The following is a 24,786-nucleotide window of genomic DNA, read 5'->3' as shown; positions in this document are numbered from 1 at the left end:
GTGATTTGCGTCCCTGAATGATTATGAGTGTAAGTTACAAGTGTTTGAAGTCACATTTTTACTAGAGGATGTAGATTTAGACTACCCACATTATCCATGTAATTTCTTGTACTTAATTACACCACTGTGGAACATGAAACAGTCCTAAAGCCAGTTGATCCTGATGCGCAGCTGCCTGCGCTCCCGTGAGACGAAAGCTGTAACATTTCAATCAATCATTCCATTTGTATTTGTCATTTAAAACGGACACCCTTCGTTATGTAAGAGACATGAAAGACATTTTTTTCATGTGCTTTTGATGATTACCTCCTTCGTTTACTGGATTAAAAACCAACTCACGTCCACCACTTTTAAAGCTTGCGCTTGCGCGTAACGGAGCCGGGAGCTGTTCAAGTGCTGAAATGAGAAAAGGCGTTCCAAACCCATTCCTCAACAGAGGACGGTCCTCTACCTGCGAAAGATTTCACTTCACAAGTAACAACACGAGCGAGCGGGGTTGTCTTCACAGAGCGAGCTCTTAGATCTGAGCCAACGCCAAATGCTTCAGGCCGATGCGTTTTTGGAGTTTCACCCTCTCGGCGTCTGACCACAGGACTGATGTTTCTTCACACCTCCGCTTCGAGAAATCTGGTTTTGGGAGTCAGAGTTTCATGAAACTAAACTATGATCTGTGGCTGCGTTGAGGAATGTCTCCTGTATTTTTGTGTGACACAAGAACACCCACACGTCCACGACTTGGTCAGAAAGAAACGGTACCCCTATTTGGATTATGTGTTTGACCAATGTAAACATATGGAAGATATAAAAAAGTGAGCACATGGGAAAACCACCAGGAATGAATCGCTCCTTTGTTAAGGTTTTGGCAGCTTTATTTACATATTTCATGGAGACAAACAACTTCAGGTAGGCCAATTAATTTACCAAACATATATGATTTTATAGATTGATGACAAATTATTTCTTCCTTTTAAAGTTTGGAAAATAAGATCATTCAGTAAAGTAATTGTAGGCGTAATTAAAGAAACAATATGCAAGCGACTTTCTGCACAGACTAAGTGGGTATAATTGCTTGAGTGCTGCTTTGATTAAGATTAAGATTGTATTTTCAACTGTTTTAATTGTTTTTGTGTCCACCACATGGCCCTTAAAATATACGTAAAATATAAAATGATATGTTTTGGCCTGTAGTACAATGACTTGTAAAATTTACGCACTTAATTGTATTATTAATTATTCTCTTGTGACACCATGACAACATTCCTACAACGTGAAACTACAGCACGCTGATATCTGTGTAGTAATCTTGCATGATTTGACAGAAATATAGCTCTTTCTCGTGAAAAGGAAAAATGCCCACGACGTTGAAAACACAAGATTCGTCAGATATGTGTGTGCTCTTAAACACAATTTCTAGTTTCCCCGTGCTTGCCCATCACTCAAAGACAGCTGCTAGGCGACAGATAAGGTTTAACTCCTGCTTTTCAGCCGCAACTTCAGTCTGATAAAGTCATTTTTCTCACTGTGTTTGTCTGTGTGTGTGTGTGTGTGTGTGTGTGTGTGTGTGTGTGTGTGTGTGTGTGTGTGTGTGTGTGTGTGTGTGTGTGTGTGTGTGTGTGTGTGTTCCAGAGTTGTGGATGCCAAGGAGCATGATTCCAGATCATCATCCTCCAACATGTCTCCATCAGACTTTCTGGACTCACTCATGGGTCGCACGTCTGGGTATGATGCACGAATAAGACCAAATTTTAAAGGTTTGTTTATCACTATAATTGTCTTTTGGAATTTTTCACACACCTCACTTTATACTACCGCAAACCACAAAAACACCACCTTTTCTCAACATGTGATGCACATGGAGTATTTGTGCATGCAGAATACAGTATCCATCCCCCCTAAACACACCAGACTTTGGCATTATAACTTATCTGGAGATCTATTGACTGTTACCTGATGCTAAGATACTGTGCTGCCAGTCCTTCCATAAGAACAATCAATCACTTCACTTGACAGTAACATGATTGTCCTGGCTTGAATTAAATTATCAACTAACTCCTCATTGTAAAATTGCATGCTTATTTTCATTTGGTAAAAGCATGTCAGATATAACCATAGCTCCATTAAGTAATAATTTGGAAACAAAATAAAAAAGGCTTGTAAATATCACAGTCACAGATGCAGACAGGGATGCCACCATGACCGGCCAAATGATGGTTGGTGCCCCCATGGCAAGGCTGCAGGCTATTGACTTCCTCTGTTGTTGATCCTGTGATACTGGGGACAGACACAGCATCTGTAACTGGAACGGAGCTGAGTGAGGAGATGCCGGCCCGCTGGGGCTCAGGCCCACTCCAGGCTGGGTCAGGTGGACTGGGATTTGTTGAAAGTGGGTTTGGTGATTCCAGTTGTTGATGCGGCAAAGACAGTGTAGCACGGTGGATTGATCAGCAGGATTCAGAAACACATGGCCCAGATCTTTCCTCTCCATCTGGTAGAAAAAGGAAAATGTTGACAAGATTGCTAAAATGAACTTAAGATGGGAAGACAGCCTGTTTAACACCGGCTGGCTTTTTCAGGGGAGGGATGTAGTGAAAGCAACTGTTTACAGCTAATGAAGAGAGGTTGAGCACACATGGATTAAAAGGCATTAAACATGATTTTAATGTGGTTATATATGTATTCTCTCTGTATTTTAGAGCAGCATAAATGTATATAGCTGTATAAAGCTCCCTGTCGTACACAATCCAGCATTTTAGCTAGAAAACAAACACTTTTGCATGACCCCACTGCGATGTAAACAGATGATTTTGGTTGCGTACCTGCTAGTCATACTTTGAAGACAGTGTTGAACTGTATTTCTGAAGGCTGACCTAGATTTCCTTGTTTGTTGTGAGGAAGTACTGCTTTTATTTTTCTGCTTCTGCTGTTAAATGTAGCTACCTGGCGACAAACTGAGGCAAATATTAATACCAAATGCCATGCAATATTGATGAGCAAAGCACAGGGGAAGGGCACTACGAAGGGCTTACAACTTCACTTATCAGATAGGGAAAAAAGATTTGCTGTGACTTTAAATGGCATAACCTTCCAAGCCTCGCAAAGAGATTTCAGTTTATGCCACAAAAAGGAAACTACTCATTATAGCATGCTGGGTACTTTTTACTCACAGTGTAGACAGAGAATGCTCTGATATGATACTGGAACTAACACATTTCTTTAGGGCTGCAACCGATGAGTATTTTCAATATTGAATAACCTGTATAGAACTCTCTTGACTCATTGTTTATTCATTTAGTACATTTAGAAATATTCAAATTGCTTGTTGTTTTCTGACCAACAATACAAAACCCAAATATATTTTGTGTTATATAGAACATTAAGAAACTATTCACATTTTAAAAGCTGTAAAGCTGTAAGCTTAAAAGTTACTTAAAACGATAAATTGACTATGAAAATAGTTGCAGATTAATTTTCGAAGTGTCGAACGATTTATCGATTATTCGGCTAATTGTTGCAGTTCTAAATGACTGCTTGTGTGTGCATGCATTTGTCTGTGTGTTCATGTGTCCTCTGCTGACAGGATGTAGAAAAAATAAATTGACACTGTGTTAGCCACAAAAGATCACCATCACACAAGAGATCACTAAATAATTATAAAGATTATAATAAGCTGACACAGTTTGATGTCGTTATCGATTATTATATTCTGTTTAAATATAACTGCATTTTAACAACATTCAGCGGAAAAAACAAATATATAGGTCTTGTGATCTTTTGCGTTTGGTTTAACAAAGCATGCAACATGTCACCATCCACTCCTGGAACTTCTATAAAATGAAAAAATGAAGAAGAAAAAAAGTGCTTGTTGGTATTAATGCATGTTGACACACTGTACACAGTGAAAACAGCAGCTTGTGAACCATTAGACCCAAATTTTCTGATTAAACATCTTCACCGCTACAAACCCAGTTGTCCCTGATAATATGGTTTAAGGCTTTTTCCTGTCATGTTATTGTCATTCCATTTCACAGGTTCCCCCGTAAACGTTACATGCAATATTTTTATCAACAGTTTCGGCTCTGTCACAGAGACAACTATGGTGAGTTCCTCTGGCTGATTTTTGCACAATGTGTCAATGTGTTATCTATCCCTCAACCTGCAGGTTCACCAGTTAATGTTACCTGCAACATATTTATCAACAGCTTTGGTTCTATAGCAGAAACTACAATGGTGAGTTGAGTGTTGTGCTCGGATATGTTCTAAAGCCCTGACCCTTGTTCAGGAGTTAAGACTGAATCATCCTGTTGTATTTTCACCTATCTTTTTTTTTTAAAAACATTTATCATTGCTATGTCTACATGATCACTTTTTGTCATCAAATGTATTGTTCATTCATTGGGGAACATGTACATTATAATTGATAAATCTGTTCTCTGGCTATCCAAATAAGTATTGGTTTCTTCTCCCATGTTGCCCCTTATACAGTACACGTGTTAGTCCAGGTTTAATAATTAATACAATAAATCCCAACCTGTAAGTCACTTAAAGTGCAGCCAATAACTGTGGGTGGGTGGGTGGGTTTGGGCAGTAGATCAAACAAGCTGATCTACAATATGTAATGTGTGAAGCCATCCAGTTGCCCAAGGGGTAAAAATATAAAACCTGCAAGGCTGCATCGAATCTCATCACGATCAAAGGATTCATAATGAGTGATAATAACTACTTAGATCGTGAATGAAGGATGTTAATTTGTGCAGGAGCTGGGGCTCACAAGATTGCCAGGAAATTACACAGCTTTAGACACGCATGCCAATATTTGGAACCGAGCCAATATTCTGATTAAATGTCAAACAACATAAGGGCCTCTCATCAACATGACATATCAATTACTCTGAGCTACTGAGCTTTGTGACACTCAGTTTACTTCTAACTACATGGTCAGAGTTTTCCTCATCAGCCACTATATCTTATAAATCCACTATTAGCTTCTATAATGGCGCTTACATAATTATGGTTAATAAGAAAACTTGTTATAAGGCCAGTGTTTTGCAAGCTGGTCGTGTGAACACGTTTATGGAATTTAAGATTATATAGGCACCTAGATGATAGTGTTGCTGAAAGATATAGATTTTTGCTAAACGTGCATTGGAATTCTTTTTTCGTTCCTCATCCATTTTATTATTTGTCATGTGTTGTTATTAATATTACAGGACTGTTTTTGGAAATGTTTTGTATTATAAGAACAGCTGTAATTGAGCAAATGTGACAAAGTAAAGTAAAAGTAATTAGCAGCAAAATATACTTAGTTTCAAAAGTCAAAACTCATGCAGAAGGGCCCCTTCCAGAGAATTGTTGTATATTTTATATTATTGTTTTACTATTTACTATTTTTTACATTAACATGTAAAATGCATTTTAATGTTGAAGTTTCTCAAAGTCGAAATCATTTCACTGCTTCATATGTTGAATGTAAAATCTTAATCTACAAAGTAACTATAGTTGTCAAATAGATGTAGGCGAGTAAAAGTACAACATATGCCTCTGAAATGTTGTGAAGTAAAAATATTAGCATAAAATGGAAAAAGTAAAAGTACAAATCAGAATTGTACTTGAGTCATTTGAGTATCTGCTTGCTTGTCATTTAATGCCATTTTATCAATATGATAGATGCATTTCTGTGTATAAGAATAATCATGAAGATGATGAAGGTTACCAATCTAATCTTCCTATTTACCTCATCAAAAGGAGGATATATCATTTTAAAAGCTGATATTGATGACTGCTTTCTCACAACCGCAATCACTGGACTACAAAATATGCAAAGCCGCTTGTCATCTCTGCAGGATTATAGAGTGAACATCTTCCTGCGGCAGAAGTGGAATGACCCTCGGCTGGCGTATAGTAAATACCCAGATTCCTCCCTCGACCTGGACCCGTCCATGTTGGACTCCATATGGAAGCCTGACCTCTTCTTTGCCAATGAGAAAGGGGCCAACTTCCATGATGTCACCACAGACAACAAGCTGCTGCGAATCTTTAAGGATGGGACAGTCCTCTACAGTATCAGGTGAAATGTTGGACATGTTTTCATAAATAACAACAGAATTTCAAAGGACTTAAGAATGAAAGATTGAGCTTTACACTAGGGCTGAACCATTGACTATTTGATTGGTTCGATGATTGACAGAAATTTTATCAGCAATTATTTTGATAATCGGTTAAGAAGTATGCAAAAACAGGAAGAATTGACTGGTTTTAGCTTTTGAAATATATCCTGGTTTTCTTTGTCTTCTATGATAGGAAACTGAAATTCTTTGGACTGTTAGTCATACAAAATTAGATATCACACTTGGAATTTTACACTGCTGGCAGTCTACCACCATCTTGATTAATTGAGAAAAATAATCAGTAGACTAGCCGATTATGAAAAGAATTGTTTGTTGCAGCCCTAGTTTACACAATTTGGCATTGTAGGAATCTGTACTGAGAGAAAAATGGTACTGCAGAGGACCAAAAGCTCTGATGCATAGATTACCGCCAGGACATGTTCACTTATCGCTTTTCTTACATTTCCTATCAAACATCAAAGACTGTCAATCTAAAACATACAGTTTTAAATGGATTGTATGTCATTATAATCACTCCTTTGAAATGGCACAGTTCACTGAAGTACAGTACATCCCCATAAGCGATGTAGATTTTTAATAAAAAGAACAGTGATTGCAAGATGGCAAGCTAATCTCAGGGGCATTGTTGAGTACCCAAAGTGAAGATAAGAATGGAAATACTTTGTGTTGGTCTCTCCGAATGCAAAATATTGTACTCTGAAACATGCAGTCAGGATGGATGACACTTTAAAGGTCCCACCAGCCAAAATGTGAGCAAAACTCAGTACAAGATATGAAAATATGTTTCATTTCATTTCAATACAACCTCAATCATATGTAGCATTGAATTTTCTCCGCAATGATGCAATATAAAACAGATCAATTTTGAGTCCATTTAGAGAGGCTCAGGTGTGGAGGCAGAGTGGGTCAGCAGGAGAGATGAAAGGTGGTTAGCCACTCTCTCCATTCATGAGAGAAGTGACAGAGTGAGCAGACCGCCGACCACAGTGCATCACAGAGACAATAAGTGCAGTAATGAAAGTGTGATAGGAACCTGCTGAAGGGAATCTTACGTGATATGTCCGAGGCTATTGCACAGGAGAAAGAGGCACACCATACAGAGTTACCAAAGAAAGGTACCAACTGTAGCAAGCAAATTATTTTCAATTTATGTGTCGACTATAGTTCAAGGTATATGTCTTTCAAAATCAAATATATTCATTGGTGTATTACATATAGTACATCTGACTGTGTGACTTTGTCTGACATCATAGGTTGACTCTCATTCTGTCCTGCCCAATGGATCTGAAGAACTTTCCGATGGATGTCCAAACTTGTACCATGCAATTGGAAAGTTGTAAGCATTAACTTCTCTCGCTTTTATCGCTGCACTTTCCACACTTGCATAATTATCTAAGTTTTGATTCATCCATTCTTTTCTGTCTCTAGTCGGCTACACCATGAATGACTTGATCTTTGAGTGGCTGGAGAACAGTGCAGTGCAGGTGTCAGATGGGCTCACACTGCCTCAATTCATTATGAGGGAAGAGAAGGAGCTGGGCTACTGTACAAAACACTACAACACTGGTCAGAGGACACAAATTATGCTGCTTATATTTCACAAAGCTAACATTTCTTCCAGTCTGGTAGCTGAATTGCATTTGTGTTTCAGGTAAATTCACCTGTATAGAAGTGAAATTTCATCTGGAGCGACAGATGGGGTACTACCTGATCCAGATGTACATTCCTTCTCTCCTCATTGTCATCCTCTCGTGGGTGTCTTTTTGGATCAATATGGATGCTGCTCCTGCTAGAGTGGCGCTGGGCATCACCACTGTGCTTACCATGACCACCCAAAGCTCCGGCTCCAGAGCTTCTCTTCCAAAGGTGAACCTCATTTAGTTTTCTCAGCAGCATAAGTTTAGAATTTTCTGGTATAATGTTGTGTTAATATTACATCTTTAATGTAAGTTTGGCTACTCAGATGTTCAGACAATGAATTATGCAAGCCACGCATACTTCATGACTGTGTTAATGTTTTTACAGTTGTCACAATCACAATTCTGAGATAAAAAGATGATGTTCTGTGTGTTAAGTTTTGCTGAGACGGAGGCAACAAAAGACATTTAAGAACATCATTTTGAAACATGACACACTTCTGCAGTTGTACATTGATACAAATGGCATTAATTTATCATATTAAAATGTATTGGGATCTCTGATATTAACCAACCCACAGTCTTAAGATTCTTTTAAAAAACAAAAATAGATAAATAAATACATCATGTGCTAATACCACCAATAGAACAGGATACTGTATTTTGCTCATTACATAAATAAACACATGAATAAAAGGTATATTTAACATTTGGCTTAGGTTAATACTAACACAAAAACTGAAAACTGTTTCAGGTTCATTACTGGTGGTCTTTAATCATAGTGTTGTTAAATAAGTTTTTAAATATAAATTTTAAATCTATGATCTATACATCTATTCAGCATATTGTTTCTAGTGGTGCCTCACATGTAATAATTTCATTGCTAAAAAATATATCTAAATATACACACACACATTTGCATTATAAGACGTGTACATTTCAGACTAAAAAAAGAAAAGAAAAAAGCATTTTAATAATCTCCCTAAGCCATGTATGACAGCATGGTAAATTAAAAGGTAATCGAGCTACAGGGACCTAAAGACCCAACTGTATTTTAAAAGTAAGAGCATTCAATAGATTAAATTAGATTGTACTATTTATTCTGCATGTAGCCAGTCCTTGGGAGCTTGGCTGTGTTATTTTCTTCTCTCTAATTGTAACTGTAACATTGCAACAATATTTTGCAGTTGTTTCAGACAGAGAATAGATTCATAACCCAGGAAAATATGAAGACAAGTTTACAATCTACACAAGAAGTCAATGCAAGAACCAGTGATGAGTGAAATAAAAGAAAGGATGATTCACTGCTGACTGTTTGAAGAACTTAGAAAGTGAAACAATTGCGTCTCTTTCATCCGTTATGTGACAGCCACTGTATAACTTCAGTGGATAAGAAACACCTCATTTTAGAGATGATAAAACCATAACTGAGAAGCTCTTCTGACCTGGTTGGTGCAAATCACAGCATCCAACATTTCCGTTCCAGCAGTGAAGATGTTGCCATCTAAAGTATGCATTGCCAACAGCAGTGGTAGCCTCTTTAGCTTTCTTTTCAATCAAGGTAAATTACCATGCACACTTTGTGAAGGACACTACAGGCACTGAGAGTCAGATCTCGATGATCAATCATTCTCCACGCATCAGTCTGCACCTGAGCACTGGAGGCCTCAGCTGCGTCAGGGATTCTCACATAAAAGACGTGCATGCTGATACATATTTAGAAATAAGCTTTTGAAAGCCTTGATTCAAGAAAACAATAACTTAATACGCCTTAACTGCCCTCAAAAAGCTGAGTTGTTTTCTCCACATGCTAATCAGCTGTCATGGAGTTAGGCGGTCACACTGATGATCAGAAAAGGCTTTCAACTTCATCCTTTACTTTTCTCCAAAGAAACGGGTCAAAAACAGTGCCAGAAACTAATACTACAATTCTCTTGCTATTGGTAATGAATGCTGCAATTATTTCCCACTGTTTATGGTCATGCAATCACTGACTTTACTGGCAGCTCTGATACACTTGTTAGCAAACATTACCTATAATTACAGTCAATTAGAAGTCCCTGTTAACTGGCATAACGAGCACGCTAAAGGGATGAAAAAAGGATAGAAAATGCAACTGCAGATCACCAGGTATATCTAGAAGATCCATGACTTAAAACAAATACAGAAAGGTTAAAAAAAAAAGTTATTTCAAGTCAAAGCATAAATTCATATTGCATTTGAACTATTAGCTGGTGCTATCACCTTGGAGGATCTAACAAAGGAAATCTGTTTTCTCTCCCAGGTTTCTTACGTGAAAGCCATTGATATCTGGATGGCTGTGTGTCTGCTCTTTGTATTTGCTGCATTGCTCGAATATGCTGGGGTTAATTTTGTCTCCAGGCAACAGAAAGAGTTCCTACGCCTGAGGCGAAGACAAAAGAGGAATCACAAGGTAGGCTTTCAAAGTCTATACAAGGTTGCTGTTTGGTTATCAAACTTTTTAGCCACATGTGACGATGGCAACGTCCATCTGTTGGCCGCAGATGGTCCAGACTAAAATATATTGGCAACTATTGAATGGATTGCTGTTCAATTTTGTACAGGCACTCATGTACCCAGACGATGAATCCCAATGATTTTAGTAATGCTCTAACTTTTCGTCTAGCGCCACGAACAGGTCAAATCTTTCACTTATGCAGTGAAATATCTCAACATCTACCGGGTCAATTGGCACAAAATTTGGCGCAGGCTTGTGTGTGGGATTCATAATAATGCCTTGTTGGGATGTTGAAGTAGTATAAATAGTCAGTTATGATTCATCCCCTAAGCAGTCATTCTAAGTGGTTTATCATTAAAGTGCATCAGGTTATCTTTTTTTAATTTAAAAGTGTTATCTCATGATTAGTGTTCATGTAAGTTCACATTGCTAACAGCAAACACTGAGCTGTGGCAATTGAGAAACAAAGCCTATAATTTGAGCTGCAGTACTGTAAAGACCAAGTAAGTTCATTCTGTCCACATGTGCATGTTTTTTTTTCAGGATGATGATGTGCGTGAAAGCCGCTTTAATTTTGCTGGCTACAATATGAGTCAGTGTCTGCCAACAAAGGATGGCTCAGCTGTTAAGAATGCTGCTGCAGCTTCGAACCCTCAACCATCAGTCCCCAAGGACATAGACACCATCAGGAAGAAGTTTGTGGACAGAGCCAAGCGGATAGACACTATCTCCAGGGCCGCCTTTCCTATGGCGTTCCTCATCTTCAACGTCTTCTACTGGGTCACCTACAAGATCATCAGGTATGAGGACGTCCTCCTAAAGTAAAGAACTTAACCCTTGACAAACAACATTTATTTTTTCATTTCTCAGATTGAGAAATGCTTGGAAAGCACAGTGAGATGATGAGATGGGAAACATTGAGAGGTACCATGGTGGTGATGATGGTGGTATTCTTTCAGGGATAATGTATAATGTTCATGCATCATACAGTAATGCTCATGTTCTGATAATGTGAGATTTTTTTGTCGTTCTGCTGCATAATATTTCCTGACAAATCTGGACAAATGGTTTTAACTCAAGGCTTAGTAACATGCTGGAGAAGATGGACCAAATTGTTTTTGTTATTATTATAATATAAATATATAATTAATTCTTCCTTGGCATCTGTGCAAGGAACAAAGAAACATTCCATGGATTTGTAACTGTAAGGTAGCTTAGTCAGACCCTCAAAGAATTTTTGTGATCGCAAAAAGGGTTTTTCTTAAGGATGTTTAGGACTGTTTTGTATTGTACTATTGTCAAGACACTTCCTCTCTGTTTATACAAAATAAAGCAGACAGAAATTTCTAAAATATACAGGCAGAAAGCATATACATCCATCAGAGATTAGGCAGCAGCACACATTTTAGGCATGAGAGTGAACAAAGCAGATGGAAATCGGGAACTGGATACTGCATTTTTATGAAATACCTGAGGCCTTAGATAGCATGAAGATGAGAGATGTGAAGTGCTGTGCTTCTATTTTTTTTTTTCAATCATCTCCTCTTGTTCACGGGTCTATCAGAGCCGAATGCAGCGTTTGATCTTTTCTACCTGTGGCCAGACATCCAAAGGTACTTCTTGTTGTTTCCTTTCTCTCTAAGTGTATTATAAATCACATTCATGGGCAACTGATGTCCTTTAAAATCAATGTAAGTTTATTCAGATGTTTTAAAAGTCACAAATTTTCCTTTTCATTCGTAAATAATTTACAAATAAACTGTCATATATTTCACAGGCTAGGGTTATAAAAGTACAATGGCCAAGTGTATAAGTAAGCCTACAAACTGGGAACACGCACTGCATTACTCAATGTTGTCATATGCTCACATCCACATGAATTCATTTATATTCCAGGTAAATACTCCAGGTATCTTAGGTATGGTTTTAGAGTTTGAGACTATGTTTTTTGTAGAGTTAGTCTAATAAAATATTAATTGTAATGGAGGAAAGGTTATATATATATATATATATATATATATATATATATATATATATATATATATATATATAAAAGCTTTATGTATACTTCTTCAACCTCCGGTGTGGCCTGTTACCCTTCACTTGGTGTGTTTGTTGCTGAATGGTGACGTATGTTTGTAGATGGATTCAACAGTGAAGGACAGATCTGCATAACATTCATGGTACAGTGGAGCTAATGGTCCTTGCACTCTTGATATAGTGGTGAAGAACTCCTTTCTTGAATGCTATTCCTGAAAAAAGGTTATTTACTGGCCTGTACATCAATAAAATTCACTGCACCATATTTACTTTATTTCTATTTCTCCTGTCATGTATAAAGTAGACTACTTTGTTTATTTTCATGCATTTGTTGACACAATTACACTCTATATTGAGATGAATAGATGGAAGCCTTTCCAGAAATAAAACCTGAATAAGGCACATACACATGAAAATGCCTTTTGTGCCTGGGTTGCAGATCAGATCAAAGAGAACGACAAACAGTCTCCTCACCGAGCCCATGAGTCAGGGTGAAGACACATGCCATGGATCGCTGGGTGGCCTGGGGTGACACAGATATGATCTGACAGCGAGTTTCCATTAATGCATGATAATGGACTTCACACTGTTGGGTTGAGACTCCCTTTAGCTGGGGCTTACGTACCAGTTGAATGGAAAATACTGAGGTGGCATTTTCAGACAGGAGAGGACAATTGTATTAGATTATATATATATATATATATATATATATATATATATATAATATTATATAGTATAAAATATGCTTCTTAAACTGTTTCCACCTGTTGTTACTTCATGTGAGCTCAGACAAAAGCCATGAATAACCCAAATATATCATCCTTAAAGAGACAGAAGTGGCCACATCAGCTCTCAATATCCTGTCATTACATAATAATGCTATGCATTATCATACTGTGGGTAATGCCAGGACCCATCAATCTTATTTTTATCTTAAAGATGAATAATACATGGCCTATGGTATAGGTTTATTGAGATGGCTGCATGAATCATCTACTAATGTAATGCACAACACACAGGGATTATAAACTAATCAATAATACTGTTAAAGAATAGGCATACCATCTATTTCACTGACACAGCCTTACATCACCACCCATTATTATTGCCGTTGGAATATACAAAGCCCTTATGCAATCAAGTTCAGTATGACGGCTTATGAAAGGAAAATAATTTACAGCTTATAATTGTGTTTAAGAGGGAAAACAACTTTCCATAATTAAGGTTTAGGGAGGCTGCTTTGTGAGGTCTGAGAGAGGCACAAAACAAGGGTTGCCATAGCAACAGCAGAGCAACTGAGAAGGCCAGTGTAAGAGAAAAGCGGGAAATTAATGGAGTTGAGAACAGTGGAGCATAATTTTGCCAAACATGTGTCCCTTATGCCCAAACATGAACACTAAATTAAACACATTTCCACTGTATTAAAGTAATAAAAAATCTTTTATTTTGGGTTTATTCAGGGGATTATGCTTCCATGACACTCAGCAAAACAGGCACTGTGTCTGTGAGGAGAGCCCATGTTATGGATTGGATTTCTGCCGTATGAATGCTGTACTAAAAGTGGTACACGTGGCACTTCAGCAACAGAAATATAGCTGGTTGGTGTGAGATCATCTGCAGGCTGTTAGTATTGATCTCTACTTCTTTCTTATAGCTCCAGGTAGCCTTGTATATAATCATGGTGAGCCTAGTGCCTCTGGAGACAATTTTAAAATGGAAAAACATCTGAAAAACAACAAATTTCCATGACAACATGACAACAATTTGACATGGAAGGCCATAGAATATGGTTGAAAGCAAGTAAGTATACCTTGTGTTGAGAATTTCTTGCTAATTAAGTTCAACAACCTGAATATTTAAAGTTAATGATATAAATTAGTAGCCTTACCTATAACATAAGTATTATTCATCTTGTATGTACTAGTATTATGCCCAATGCTTTAATAAAATGTGATGCCATGAATACTGTTCTTAGATATCCCCAATTATATATTTGGTGAGATGTCCTAAAATAATTGGCCTTCTAAATAATTTAAATATGAAAGCATGCATTAAAAGGTTGGTAACTCACAAGTACTTTTAATCCAGAATGGTAACTCACATTGTGAGCTCTCTGCATACAGAATCATGTACACTACTGTACTGTATGTAAGCTGTGCACTATGCATTGCGTTGTAGAGATAATCAATGGTCTCCCACTTTGTTTGGTTGACCCACTGAGTTCCAGAATTCAGGGGACTGACTGACCCTGATCAAAACAATCGACAGGCAAACACCAGACCAGTGCCCTTTTTTAAGAAAATAAAACACAAAATTGGAACTTCCTGCTACTCTCAAACAAATTAACATGTTTAATACAGTTGCATTAGATAAAAACTGAAAGCTTCCTGATGCTGTTAAATGTGTTTACATCATTCATATTTCCAAAAAACAGTCCTATACCTAATTATGAGATGAGATGCTGAGTTTCAATCTATCCATTTCCTCCAGGAAAAAAAGCCCTAACCCATTAAAAAGTCATAATAGCAATACAAAAATTATGAAATATTTAATCATAATTATGAGATTAAAAGTCACATTTTAGGTAGTAAAAAAAAAAAAAAAAGAATTCTTTACTTTTTACCTTATAACCTTTACTTAACATGAGCATTTGTTGACTAACGCTTCGTCAACTCTTTGTTTCCTGGCGGAAATGGACTGCCTAAAGTGACAGTAGATGGCTGGCATCCACAAAGGTGTCAAAAGATGCAGGAATCTGCCAATTTGGCTGCATAAATAAGCTAGAAGGGATGTAGATTGTGGTTTATCCATGTCTACGATGTTTCATAACACAGCAGAAACATAATTTATCTACCACGTTTTCATTCCCTATTAAACCAAGGGGACTAGTGGCTGGGTTGGATCAGTGGGTAGAGCAGGCGCACATATACTGAGAGGCTTATGCCTCGACGCAGAGGTCCAGGGTTCGAGTCGACCTGACGATTTCCTGCATGTCTTCCCCCTCTCTCACCTAGCTGTCCTATCAATTAAAGGCAGAAAAGCCCCAAAAAATAATATTAAAAAAAAGTGAGGGGACTAAAAACCCTGCAGCCTTCCTCCACCACTCAAAGTTAATAGAAGTTAACAGACAATAATGGGATGACAAACCATATATTTTACTCTGGGTGGCAGTCAGGGCTTTAAGGGAACAATACAATTGAATTTTCATTTTCACATGTGATCTTTTTCTCCCTGGCCTTTTACTTGTCTTGTTTACCAGCTGTGTTTACAATTCTTATTCTGTGCTAGAAGTGACAGGGGTGTTTGTGTCACAGCCAACAAAAAAAAAGGTGGGGGAGGTTTGCCTGTTGTCTGTATGTGAGGGATCGAAGAAGCAAAAACAAAGAGTTGATGTGTTCGATCAACTTGCATGGTGGCTAAAGTTGAGTTGTCTCAATATATCAGCAAAAGCTAAATGAGCTGCGAACAGGGGCTTTACTTCCATTCAAACAAGACAAAAATATATTTTGTAACTGTAACATTTCATTTAACCCACAGTAGCATTACCATCAAAAGCAACACATTAAAAATCACTCACTTTGAAGTAATTATGTTTCAGCTAAGTTCAGTGGAGTCCTGTGGCAATGAGTCCAGTGGAAGTGGTTACTTGTAATGAAGACATATTAAAGGCGTAAAAGAGGGGAAGTTCATCTCCCCTCAGACTGAGTACTACACAGAGACGGACTAGCTCAGCCCACTGGGGCAACAACCTCCCCACGATTTTAGCAAACACTATGGTCAAGCTGCCACAGACCTCATGTATCCAGATCCTTTTAGGATTTGATGTTTACTTGGGTGAACGGCATTTTAACTAACAGTGCTGACAGTCTGTGCAGCAGCACAGAAGAAACAGAATCCAAGGACAATTTTTTTTTTATTTACATCGTTTCACAAGAAAACAACTGAACCATAAGTGGAAAAGTACCACTAAAAGCTTTCAGTCAAACCCAGCCACTGAGCAGATGTACAACCCCCTTGCTCTAACCATCACCTGTTGCCTTTATTTATAACACAAACAGTTTCCCACTCCAGGATGAAAGTGGTCTCTCTCCTACTGAATAGCACACAGCAGCAGCAGCAGCAACAACAACAGACATTAAAGAGCATTTGTGAATACAGAGGGTCTAGGGACACGAACAAAAGAATAAGCTGAGCAGAAAGCAGTATAACATCAGTATCAGATTAAGGCTGTGCAAACCAGGAGGTGATCCAGTGGAAATAGGCTGACTCAGTAGCAGACACTAAATAGGTATAAACCCCAAGAGAGGGGGCTTTCACACCTGAAAGTCCGAACCAAGGTCTGGACCAAGGTTCATGTTTTTGTTACATTGTATACATTTGATCTTGGTTTCACACTGCAGTTATGCAAGCGCACAAAAGATCTATACGTGACAAAACTACGTCCTGCTGTCATCACATCCGTGATATCAAATATTTATAATTGATTGGTTTGTAGACGGGCTTCCTCTCGTATCCTCTCTCTGTGTCGGAGTTTTTTCAACTGACTGCTGCTCTCCCCTACTGCCGCGGCTCGTTTTGTTTTGTTGGGATGTTGAGAAGCAAGACACGGGAACTTTCTTTCTGGAGCAATTATTCAGAGACAAACAGAAACCTACACTGTACATTTACGAGTACATTTACCACTTAACAAGTAAACTGCTGATTTATATTCTGCTCCGATAGCCGACAGCTGTATGACCTGTTCCTTAAAAGGAGCTTCCCCGGTCTTATAACACCAAGATAGCCTGCCAGAGCTTCCTGTATTTGGTCAGAAAGTCAGAACCATCCAAAAAATGCTCCTTTAAGGAATAGCTCAGTGTTAAATGTGTACATGAGAGTGTGTGACGGTGAATGCACTCAGAGCAGACAGCTGTCGGCTATCAGAGCAGAGAATACATCAGTGGTTTATTTGTTAAGTGGTAGTACATGTACAGTGTAGGACAAGGTTTCTGTTTGTCTCTTAATAATTGCTCCAGAAAGAAAGTTCCCGTGTCTTGCTTCTCAACATCACAACAAAACAAAAAGAGCCGCAACAGTAGGGGAGAGAAGCAGTCAGTTGAAAAAACTGCCGTCTACAACCCAATAAATTATAAATATCTGGAGACGCAGCTCACGTATGTGATGACGGCAGGACGTAGTTTTGTCACGTATAGATCTTTTGTGCGCTTGCATAACTGCAGTGTGAAACCAAAACTTACCGGATCAAATGCAAAAAACATGAACCGTGGTCCGGACCTTGGTTCGGACTTTCAGGTGTGAAAGCCCCCTACGAAAGCAGACACACAGTACAGCAGAGACATAACCAAGCCAGCAACGGGGGCAGCTCTCAGTACAGGTGAAATGTGAAGAACATACATGATGTACTGTCTTTGGTCATTACACTTAACACAATGCACTACTAAAGAGTTGGCTTCCCCATCATTAATACTAACTGCGTGTCCAGACTTTGCGAAGGGATTTTTAACAACAACCACATCTACAGCATATTAGCAGAGAAAAGGTCTCTGAGTGTCTAAGAGAGCCGCCAAATCCCCATCGAGCTGGACTTTGGACATGCTTTGGGTTAGCCTACGATACCTCCCTACACCCACCAGGGGGCTCAACCTCATCCTACTCCTCTCCACGTCCCGCTGAAACACCTCCCTACACCTCTGGAGCCCCTTCACAGAACCTGGCTCGGGGGTCTCCTCATGTCCAAGGCTCTTCCTCTCCTCCTCCTCTTCTTCACAAAGTAGCGATGACACACACTCAATGAGTGACACCATCTCTTTCTCCAGTGCCAAAGAAAATATTTGAGTTGCACCCTGTCCTTTTGTTCCTTTGACAGGCTGGATGGAACAGGACACAGGGAGGTAAGCCAAGAGAGAGTCCAGAAACTGGAGCGTCTGTAACTGGCTGCAAAGGACCAACAGTCACACAATATGCATGTTATTATATGTGTTGTAATAAATTCTTTATATAATTTCTGTCAGCTGCTTCACACCCATCGACCTGTTCAGAGTTTATTTGCAGAATTTGTCATTTTAAGCGCTCTGCTGGCCAGAGAATACTAATCACTTTGATATTCAGTGGATTATCACACGGGCATGCTTCCTAGTCAACTTCAAAGACTCCATTAATATAAATTGAGCAGTGTCCACGTCTACTACCTTCCTTGTTTCTTTTAAATAAAATAGAATAATTCAAGAGAGTCCCTGGTAGTAGTGTCTGAACCAGTACACAGAGCAGCAATATCATAGTTTACAAATTTAAAGAAAATCTCTCTATTAGACAAAGTAGTCTGTGTTTTTCCAACTTTAAGTGACAAATCAAATAAGCAGCAAATTTAAATTTCAAAATAGGACATGGATTCAATAGCTTTGTTAGACCTCAAGGAGACACACGCTGGGCCTCATTCACCAACCGGTCTTACGAAGAAATGTGTTCTTAAACCACACTTGCGCACTTTTTACTAAGATTCTGACATTCACTAATGTTTTCTTATCTTGGATTTGTTCTTAGCTAAGAACAAAATCTACGAACACTCAAGAGCACTCTTACGCACATTTGAGTGATGACAATTTGCTCCAAATAATTGCTTACTGCATTTTATTTAATTCTACAGTCGTAGAAAAAAATAATAGTATGCAAAGAAACACTAACACTGCAATTTACATCAGCAATGTATTCAATTAAATCCTGCTGCGCTATTTATAGGGCCAAAATGCAGTGGTGGAATATAACAAAGTACAAATTCTTTGTTACTGTACTTAAGTAGCCTACATTTTTCCCGTATCTTCGTTACATTTTGCAGCAATTCTCTATACTTTCTCCTCCACTACATTTCTACAACGTTCCGTTACATTTTCTGATCAGTTTTTCTAACCCTGCCAAAACGTTTTCCTGACCGTCACACGTTTGTCTCACCAGTGAAGTTTGGTTACCATAGATATGGAGCACCGCCGATCCTTCATTGGCTTCCAAGCCGGCTCGGGTGCTCCAGAGCACGGGCGCAGCGCTGCTGACCCTCGGTAATACAGCCTCCGGTAAAAGTGAAAATGAAAATGTTTTTTTTTTTTTTTTTTTATTATTCCCATTTTTAAATCATAGTTGCCATCTATTTCTCTCCACCGCGTCGTTTACTCTTCCGCCAGGCAGCGTAAGACGCGTTCATATCTTATTTATTTGGCTGGACCTCTTCACATCGCCTCCCCATTTTCGCTGCTTCACGAACTTTATTTGCTTACTTGCATGGTTAAAGAAAATAAAACGGTCATAAAATACATCCATGAATAAAACCAACCGCATTCCGATTCTAACAAAATATTTCCGTTTTATGCTGGTTAGGATAGGAACATTTTTTAAAAGCCAGGCCTTGTTTGTGTTAGTGGACATCTTCTACTTTTACTAAAGTAAATATGTGTCTGGTTATTTGTACTTTCACTTAAGTACTGAGATTCAGTACTTCCTCCACCACTGCAATGTACAAGTCATCTGCGACTCCGACAACCATCTCTTGAACGCAGTATCCCGCTTCCCAGGAGGTGCACAGGAAGTGTCATGTCCTTATATGTGAATTTGCGGGGCATTTTCTTATGCTAATTAGGAACAACTGGCACGTGCTTCCAATTACGAAGACGTGGGATTCATCAATCCTAAGAACACAGGTGCGAACAATTCTGCTGTTTAAGAAACATCATGAATCCGACGTAGACTTTTCTTAAGAACATATTTAAGAGAAAACTTAGGAAGATATTGGTGAATGAGGCCCAATGTGTTTTGGTACAGGTAAGTAACACTTCATGTAAACAGAAAACTTTGTTTACAAGACAATTCAATGGGGCACCTTTAACTTGAAGACCTACAACTCTGAGGCAGTGATACAGCCATGTTACTGCTATCTGTAATTAAAAAGTATTTACCTGGAGTGGACAGACAGTTCACCCTGGAAAGGGGTTATCTGATGCCAGTGCAGCAGCATGAGAGCAGATGGTCCTGAAGAATTCAACAGCAGATACTGAGGGCTCACTTCTACCCTCTTACAACCCACTCTTTTCTGAATCCAGCTATCTATGTTACCTAAGCTGTGCTCAGGAGAGTCTATGTGGAAGACCCAGCGATCCAGCACCGCCATCAGACTCAGCAAGTCCTCTTTAACCTCATCTGTGCAAAAAAAAAAAAGAAAGAGACAATAGTGAACAGTCATCTGTCAAAATGTAGATCTTAAGTCGTAAGCATTTGTGATTTTACCTGTTTTGAGATCTGGGTTTTTCAACAGTCGGGTTTGGAAATCACTGTGGATGTCTAAAGCAAATTGACCACAATGCAGAACAACCGGTGTTGGGTTGCTCACAAGGGCAAAAGCATCTTGTCTCTGGACGTAATGGAGCATGACACGGCACTTGACACAGCCCGAGTTCAACAGAGGCGTCAGCCTGGTCACAGCAGTCACAGCCACTCTGCATGTGTTGAGATCATTGGGTGTGCCGGCATAGTGCTGCTTGCTTCTCTTGGCTGCGGGCTCTGAGAACATGTATGCAGAGGAGGAGGAGGATGATGATGATGAGGAGCAGGGCGCAGGGAGCCAGAACACTTGGCTCTGGGTCTGGATGACTGCAGGCGTTGAGCTCTGACCCGTCTCTGTCAAGATGGATAAGCTCACACTGGCCACTGGTCTGGAGCAAAAATAACACATCACCAACAATCAGATATCGCACGGACAGTAGGTAATCACATAAAAAACAAATATGTGTGTGTGACTGTGCGTGTGACTGCTTGTAAACTGATTAGCAACACCAATATCTCCAGGTGGTGAAATCAAAACAGCAATATATGGGCTCTTGAGGCAATCATGCCAGAAGTTGTTTTGCTCCACATGTTCTCAAATAAAAAAACAGGAACAGGTGGATTGGGGAAATCTTAAAGCTTAGTTATTAAATACTCGTTGCCGTGGCGAACACCTAGCCACACTGCATCAGCCTTGGAGAAATCCATGTAAAGTTGGGGGCAATTAAAGAGCATTATAAGAAGAATCACTACTACGTGTTTAAATAATGTCACGTTCAATGGGCCATATTTACGAAGGCTGATGCCTTGGTCCTTAAAGCTCACACATTCTTCACACAGACATTCACAATCCACTTCAATTAAAAAACAAATCATGTTTACACTGAGCTGTCAGTAGTTAGTATCACTCCCACAACCATTCGCTCCTCAGTGATGCGATGCCACAGCTTGTCAACTTGAGGTTTTGAAGACACTGCTGGCATGTCTTGTGTCTTGTCATCCAAGGCCTCGTCTTTTGACTCATCATCACAGTCCCACAGAGCAATAAGGCCTTCCTGGACAGGAAGTGCAAAGACTATAATCAGCGATGACAAGTGTTTGACAGCATTGACAGCAATAGCAATTTAACAGACATTTTAATTCGCCCATTGGGTACACATGCAGTGGAATACAAAATAAATACTATTTAAAAACAAAGAGCGTCAAAGTTTCTGTCAAAATACAGCACAATTATTCCTAGCATTTGAAATTTGATTTTCAAAAGTTAGTTTTGAGCCATATACACCATTTGTTGTGGGTATTTGTTGCATCAGCAAGGCCACCAGTTAGATGCGTTGGGGTTTCCAAGGCAAGTCTTGTGCCAACAGCACAAAGAAATTATAGCAACAGAAACAAAAGCATTTATAAACATGAAAGGACATTCAGTTACAAAGTAGAAGACAACAAAACATTTCTTTTCATTTCCTGCATTTGCTTCCTCAATGCCTGTGGCAGCGTTAGAAATGCTGACTGTGTCAGACTCATGTGAGATGTCATTTCAATATGACAACTTATCCACATGAGTGACTGAGTGCTGAAGCAAAGCCTTACCAACAGAGGGGAAGGAGGGTGGGACTAACAGTAATATTCCAAACTCCTTTAAGGTAATACGCTGCATATCCTTAAATTCCCATAAAGATTTATACAGTTTCCCATTTTGAAGTTGTGAACAAAATTAAAATGCATGTCAGAGGTACTGACATTTCATTATTATAGAAATGCTGCTGAAAACTACAACAGAAGACTTTGTGTTATCCTGTCTCAGTGCTAGAGGGAATGCAAGATTTCTGGTATAGTATCACTCTGGTTGTGATCTGGTTGAAAGAGTTGCTGCTGGTTTGATTCCCACTACCGCTAGTTCCAAGGCCTCTGAAAAATTAGCTAAATACTGTAACACGACAGGCAGTGCTTTGCAGAAAGTCAAAGTTGTATCGTTCTGTGCATGTACTGTACCTGCTCATGCTGGGTGAGAATAGTTTCACTTTCTGAGACCACATCGGTAAGAGCTCGGACCGACTGCTGTAGAACTCTGTCCTTCACTCTCACCTCTCTTTGAAGCTCCTGAAGCACGGTCAATCCACTCTAAATAACAGATTGTATTTGATTGAGTGTATATATTATAGATTCATCAAACATTGACAAGTGACTGAAAAAGTTTTTTTTCAATCATTAATTATGCAGCATAATAGGGCGATATGGATTCAATTAAATCACAGTATTAATACAATGTTTTACTGACAACTACAGTGTATACACATCACTATATGGCACATGTACAGCTTGTAGAACATGTTAAACAAAAACATTAATAACATAATTTCGTTCATTTTTGCTTTTGAATTATTCATTTATATTTTGTAAAACAGTAATACAATGTGATAATATCATCAGGATACAATTGATTATGCTAATAGTGAATTTGTGTCCAGCCAAAAAATTAGATAGATTTTTTTATTAATCCCAAAAAATGGGAAATAAAATTGTTGCAGCAGCAGCAGCAAAATTTAGTTAAAAATTAGTGCTGCCACTACAGTAATAGTTTATAAATGCTCACCTGTAGTCTGGACTCTAGAGCTCGAAGAGTGAGATCGCTCTCTGGTGAAGGAGGCGGTGTCTTTGGGGCTCCACTGTCCTGACCATGCTGAAATAGGTAGTTTCAATGAGTCATGCTGACCACCTTCAGATGTTCACTTTATCAAGAGAAATATATGGAGTATTGCACATGCAAAGTAAAATGTATGCCTTACAGAATATGAAATACCACAGAGATCAGTGAGGAGAAATGTATCCAAAGGCTGTCCTGTTATGCCTTGATCCTTAAAAAACAACAGCATTTGGTCTGTTCCACATCCTAGGAAGTCATCCACATGGACAGAACTGACACTTGACCAGTGGGAGGCTATCTGGGGAAGAGAGTTTAACAAAGACAGCTTATAAAAACCTGTAAACTGAAAGTAGAAAAAATACAGATATTGAAACATCGGTTTACCTGAAATGTCTCCTTCCACATAGCACATACATGGCCCTGGTGGAAAGATATGACAAACAAGCAGCCATTTCTACCTGTGTTGACCACCTGAATATTTTCAGGTTGTTCAAAGGGGAGCTGACATACGTCTTTCACGATGCCATTCTCAAAATAAACGAGTTGCTGATTCGAAGTTGCTGCAATCACAGCAGATTTCAGCACATCATCCACTTTTTCAGCTGATAGCACCAAGATGCACCGTGTGATGCAAATGTAGGGATGAGGCAAAATCACTGTGCCGTCAAACACCTGTCCACTCTCAACAAAATAGCCCAAGATTTGGCTTGTGGACGGAGTATTGGAGCACTGATCTGAAAGGTTGTGCAGCCCAAGGACAAATAGATGTTCTTTGTGGAGGGGAAGTTCTCCAATAACACTGTGGGACACCTGAATGGGCATCTGTCTCACCTCTCCTGCCTGCAGAGATGCATAGAAGACATTACCAGTATGGCTCCACAATACTGTGGGGCCATGGAGGATATGCACAGTCTCCCTCATTTGATAAGGGAGTTTAAACTCAATGCAGGGCTCCAGGTGGTTCGAGCTGCTCAGTGTGAGAAGACTATACTGGAAGCTTTCCCCTTTCTCACTCTTCTTTGTCACTAAAATGCACGCTGTGGTGACTCTCTTCTGAACATTTATGGCACATTTACATTTCACAATATCCACATGCGCGGATCTTTTCCTGCTGATGATAGCTGCTCCATCAGCTGCCTTCAGGAACGTGTTGTCTTCCCGTTGAAATGCAAGGCTGGAGAATATTAACTCGGTTCGTTCGCAGTCACTTGTGGCTGAAGCTCGTTTACAGTTAAATATGATTACCTTTCCACATAGGGAAAGCCGAATAAATCTCTCCATTATGCAAAAGTGAAGCTTCGGGTGCCTACCAGGTTCGATCCCTCCTTATTAACAGCTTGAGTCAACGTTATTGCTAAATTGGGAGCTGTCACTTTCATGACAGAAGTCTCACCAAGGTGTACATATGGACAACTAACGTTAGTTGCTAAGTTTACTTGTGAGAGAGAAATGTAGCAGTATTCAACCAACGTAGCGACTGCTCGAAGCGGCGCGCCAACTGAAATTGAACGCTTCCTGTCAATCCAAGTGCATTGTGGGTAAGAGTTGGTAAACAGA

The 24,786-nt window shown here is 39.1% G+C and overlaps 2 protein-coding genes across 6 annotated transcripts; one reads left to right on the top strand and one right to left on the bottom strand.

Moving 5' to 3' along the window:
• Positions 1–202: 202 nt before the first annotated feature.
• Positions 203–12,555, top strand: glra2 (glycine receptor, alpha 2). 4 transcript variants are annotated; one of them, XM_036004573.1, is made up of 10 exons: positions 204–903; positions 1,627–1,751; positions 4,069–4,096; positions 4,200–4,227; positions 5,841–6,064; positions 7,379–7,461; positions 7,554–7,691; positions 7,777–7,991; positions 10,047–10,196; positions 10,785–12,555. In XM_036004573.1, exons 1-10 carry the CDS (start codon positions 818–820, stop codon positions 11,064–11,066), a joined length of 1,359 nt encoding a protein of 452 aa, XP_035860466.1. In that variant the 5' UTR covers positions 204–817; the 3' UTR covers positions 11,067–12,555. The 4 variants fall into 4 exon arrangements, with proteins under 4 accessions (XP_035860468.1, XP_035860466.1, XP_031151992.1 ...); XM_036004575.1 differs by lacking the exon at positions 4,200–4,227 and having other exon boundaries at positions 203–903; positions 4,029–4,096; XM_031296132.2 differs by lacking the exon at positions 4,069–4,096 and having other exon boundaries at positions 208–903; positions 4,160–4,227.
• Positions 12,556–17,783: 5,228 nt separating this feature from the next.
• On the bottom strand, positions 17,784–24,763 carry fancb (FA complementation group B). 2 transcript variants are annotated; one of them, XM_036004237.1, is made up of 9 exons: positions 24,540–24,758; positions 23,614–24,069; positions 23,372–23,527; positions 23,179–23,265; positions 22,578–22,706; positions 21,468–21,640; positions 20,550–20,974; positions 20,222–20,462; positions 17,784–18,215 (listed from the first exon to the last, which is right to left on the bottom strand). In XM_036004237.1, the coding sequence occupies exons 1-9, from the start codon at positions 24,606–24,608 to the stop codon at positions 17,807–17,809; spliced, it is 2,145 nt and encodes a 714-aa protein (XP_035860130.1). In that variant the 5' UTR covers positions 24,609–24,758; the 3' UTR covers positions 17,784–17,806. The 2 variants fall into 2 exon arrangements, with proteins under 2 accessions (XP_035860130.1, XP_031151969.1); XM_031296109.2 differs by having other exon boundaries at positions 23,614–24,763.
• Positions 24,764–24,786: the final 23 nt, after the last annotated feature.

This window comes from Sander lucioperca, chromosome 8, assembly GCF_008315115.2.
Source record: "Sander lucioperca isolate FBNREF2018 chromosome 8, SLUC_FBN_1.2, whole genome shotgun sequence".
NCBI lineage: Eukaryota > Metazoa > Chordata > Actinopteri > Perciformes > Percidae > Sander > Sander lucioperca.
The sequence above is the reverse complement of the archived record's forward strand: the minus strand, read 5'-3'. Positions and strand labels throughout refer to the sequence as shown.